Source organism: Pteropus alecto, unplaced genomic scaffold (assembly GCF_000325575.1).
Source record: "Pteropus alecto unplaced genomic scaffold, ASM32557v1 scaffold59, whole genome shotgun sequence".
NCBI lineage: Eukaryota > Metazoa > Chordata > Mammalia > Chiroptera > Pteropodidae > Pteropus > Pteropus alecto.
Genome location: NW_006443292.1, coordinates 4,760,946 through 4,764,815, shown reverse-complemented (window position 1 = coordinate 4,764,815; position 3,870 = coordinate 4,760,946). Strand labels below are relative to the sequence as shown.

The window sequence follows — 3,870 nt, the reverse complement described above, 5'->3', positions numbered from 1 at the left end:
ATGCCAGTGTGGCTGGCCCTGTCTTCTCTCTTCTGAACATGGCTGCCACGAATAGCGTATATTTCCATATCACGTTGTGAGGCTCTAGCGAGACACAAATTGCCTCTAAGCCACTGGGCGGGGCTGCTTTCCCAAGGAAGGGATGGTTGGAAGAAGAGGCAGTACCCAGGCCGGCGGGTATTTTTAAGGGTCAGCTGCCGCTGTCCCCCTCGATCTGTCAGGCCTGAGACAAAGCAGGAAGAAACATCTCCAGTCTTTGGAGAGCCAGAAAAACGCTATGGGACACTGGGTTAAAGAGTAGAGTCATTGGCGCCTCTGAGCGGTGCATCCGCCGAGCTCCCCATTCTCCGCCCTGTCCTCACAGCCCCTGCCTGCTCCACGGCTCGGGGAAGCAAGCTCAACCTTGACGGGCAGTGACAGGCGGCCCCTCGGGACCACCCAGGACACCGCCTTCTCCTCCAGCTCAGCTTGTTGTCAGCAGTTGACGCTGGCGTCCGAGCTCCACCTGCCATTTATGGCAGGATGGCCCAGGGTGAGAAAGAATTGCTATTGTGTGTGCGAGTGTGTGTGTGTGTCTCAACTGGTTCTGAATTTGGGCAAAGAATCCCCTAAAGCAGCGGTCCCCAATCTTTGTGGCACCGGGGACCGGCGCTCCCATGAGAATCTCATGCCTGAGGATCTGAGGGGAGCTGAGGCGGTGATGCTGGCGCTGGGGGGTGGCTGCAAATACAGATGACGCTTCGCTCGCTTGCCACTCACCTCCTGCTGTGCGGCCCGGTTCCTAACAGGCCACGGACCAGAACCGGGGGTTAGGGAGCCCTGCCCTCGAGACTCACGGTCAGCGTCCGCACACACGATGCAGGGGTTCTTCCCCCCCAGTTCCAGAGTCACCCTCTTCAGGTTGCTTCTGGAGGCGGCTTCTTTAACCAGCTTTCCAACCTTCAGGATACCAAACAGACCAGGTTAAACCTTGGCCGTGGCCGGATGTGGCCCAAACTTTCTGAACGAGCCCAGGGGTCGGCGAGCTCTGAGCGGCCAGGGACCCCACGGCTCTGCTCAGGCGCCATGGGCCTCCATGCCGCCACCTTACTCCCACGAGACCCCGACATCGCCAGAACCCTGGGTCTCAGCCGCTCCACTTACAGGGTGGAGCGGGAGCCTTTTGAAGGCCTAGCGATTTGCCCGCAGCCGCCCAGCTGGCTAGTGGCGGAGCCGGCTGCCACCTTGGCATGGTCCTGCCCACCCCTCCCCGCAGAAGGCCGGTCCCGCTGGTCAGAGAAAGGGCCTTTCCAGCCCTCGTGAGCGGGCAAGACCGTTCTACAGGGCTCCGGGGAGACCCGGGGGAGCCTTCGAGAACTGGAAAGACAGGGAAGCTCGGCTTCGGGATGAAAAGTCACTTCTCCACGAACACTCGCTGAGACTGAGGCTTCCGCAGGGGCCGGGCTGGAAGTGCGGACGGTCACTCACCCAGCTGTGACACTCGACCTCCCACGTGCACCTGAGGTCCCTCCCACTGTCTCACGCACTGAACTGGCTTCTCTTGGGTGACGGATAAAGCCAGGCGCCATGCTCAGAGAGAGGTTCGCTCACGAAGGCCTGGACGGGGGGCCAGCAGGAGGCAGGGCTGGGCTCCCCCAGGCCGGAGGCTGCTCCCCCAGACTGAGCTGTGAGTATATTTTACAAATCAGCCAGCTCGTGGGTGATGGCCTGAACACGGTCTGGGGCAGGCTCACGGTGACAATGGCTGTCCCCAGGCAGACGAGACATGTCAAACCAGCCTGCCACAGGCTGGCAGTTCCTTGGTGGGGCTGCGGCTGGATGCAGCAGGGTGACCTAGGGAGGGACACAGAGGCCACTTTCTTGTTCGTGGGGTTGGCTGTCCGGTGAGGGCACCGCCTGGCTGGGGCCCTGAGCAGCCCCACTGTCGCCTGGAGAGGGTCAGGGCCTCTCTGTGGAGAAGCCAGGCGGGGCCGGAGCTGATTTCGCTCTTGCGGGAGGAGACTGGAAAAACTTGGGGACAGCTGGTACGCCGGAGCCACGCCTGGCGCCTCTCTGCCCCTCCGTCTCCCCGGCCGGGCTGGACATGGAGCTGCTACTCCATTCAGCGAGCTGATTGTCGCCGGCCGCCTCACTGCCAAGCAGGACCCCAGGGCGGACTGACCATGCTTCTGTACCAGTGCCCAGCGGGGCCAGCAAAGGAGGCGGTGGCAGCATTGTCCAGCAGGCCACAGGAGGGGCTTGGGCTCCTGGCCGGAATGGGCGAGGAGGAGACGGGCCCATTGTTTGCATGGGAAGCGTTCATCGATTTCTTTTTTAGTCACAGAGGAAGTACTTTCTCATTACAAATAATTCCAGGCACAGTTGGGTGTAAATTAAGGGGGACAAGCTACCAACCCCTGTCACCTGGGGCCTGCCCCAGACGTGGCCACGGTAAGCATGTCTCGGGTGCCCTTTCACATTTTCGCCCCCACACACTTCTACTAATGGATCATACGATATAAGTTTTCCTACAGTTTTTTTTTTGTTTTTTTTTGTTTTTTGTTTTTTTGCGTTTCAACCGTAGATCACAGATCGCTTTTCTTATTGTCAGGGCCATAAACCACGGTATAGAACGGACGTAACGGACTGGAGAGGATGTTCCTGAATGTGCGTGAGAAACTTCTTCTAAGGAGCGGCTTTGTAATGAAATTTCTGAATCAAAGATTTTACACTTTCGAATTCACGGTGGGCGCTACGCCCTCGGCCCGCAGAACAGGGGGTGCCTGTCCTCTCTCAGCCTCGTTGACACCAGACCTCCACGGTCACCAATCTGACAGACGAAAGAGGAAGGGTCTGATTTTCACGTCAGTCTGCATTTTCCCAATTAGCAGTGAACTAGGTCAAGTTCACTGGATGTTCAGTTTCTCTTCTCTGACTTATCCATTTTGCCTTTTTATTTTTTTATTTTTTGTGAAGCTCTCCTATCGATTTTTAGGAGAGCTTTCCCTATTACGGATATTAACCCTGGAAGAAATGATGACTGTTTTTCTCCAGCTTGCTATTTATCTTTTAACTTTGCTTGCTATGTGGTTTGTCACATGGATGTTTTACATTTTTATCGTATCTTAGCTACGAATTGTTTCTCCCAAGGCTTCTATTCTATATAGAGTTCTATTAGATATGTATTTAGTTGAGAAACTGGACCAGTGGCTTTTTAAAACTGATCGTTAAGGACTAACACACAGTCAAATTTAGGAGGGAAATTAGTTTAGCTTCTCAGGGGAAAATCAGGCCGCCCGGCCGCGTCCGCCGGCAGCCGGCGAGCGGGCGTTACCTCTATGGAGCCGGTGAAGGCTATCTTGTCAATCCGAGGGTGAGAAGAAATCGCTGCTCCCACCGTGGGCCCGAATCCCGGCACGATGTTCACCACGCCTGGCGGGAAGCCAACCTGGTGGGGGGCGAAGGGGCGTTCAGAGGAACGGAAGGGGCCGGTGTCCGCCACACGCCCGCCCCTGGGCTGAGAGAACCGCGTGTGGGTAAGTGATGTCCGCAAGGGGGTATCTGGGCGCAGGTGGCCCATCCGCAGGGGCGGGGCCGGCACCCAGCTGGCCCCGGGGTGCAGCCTGGGCCAGGGTGAGGCCTACGTCCCTCCATTCCGTCAGCACTTCAAGGAGGAGGTGTGTGTGTGTGTCTGTGTGTATCTGTATCTGTGTGTGTCTGTGTATGTCTGAATGTGTCTGTGTGTGTTGTGTGTGTGTCTACGTGTATATCTGTATCTGTGTCTATATGTCTACACGTGTGTCTATGTCTAGGTGTGTGTCTGTGTTCTGTCTGTGTCTCTCTCTGTATGTGTGTGTCCGTCTATGTGTGTGTCTCTCTGTGTGTATATTT

At 56.7% G+C, this 3,870-nt stretch overlaps 1 protein-coding gene across 1 annotated transcript in view; it reads right to left on the bottom strand.

The window, feature by feature from the left end:
• The window catches only part of ALDH1A3 (aldehyde dehydrogenase 1 family member A3), a 30,341-nt gene that overhangs the window by 15,265 nt on the left and 11,206 nt on the right, over positions 1-3,870 (bottom strand). The window contains 2 exon segments of the mRNA XM_025041235.1: positions 837-939; positions 3,314-3,427. Coding sequence (XP_024897003.1) covers positions 837-939; positions 3,314-3,427 — 217 coding nt within the window.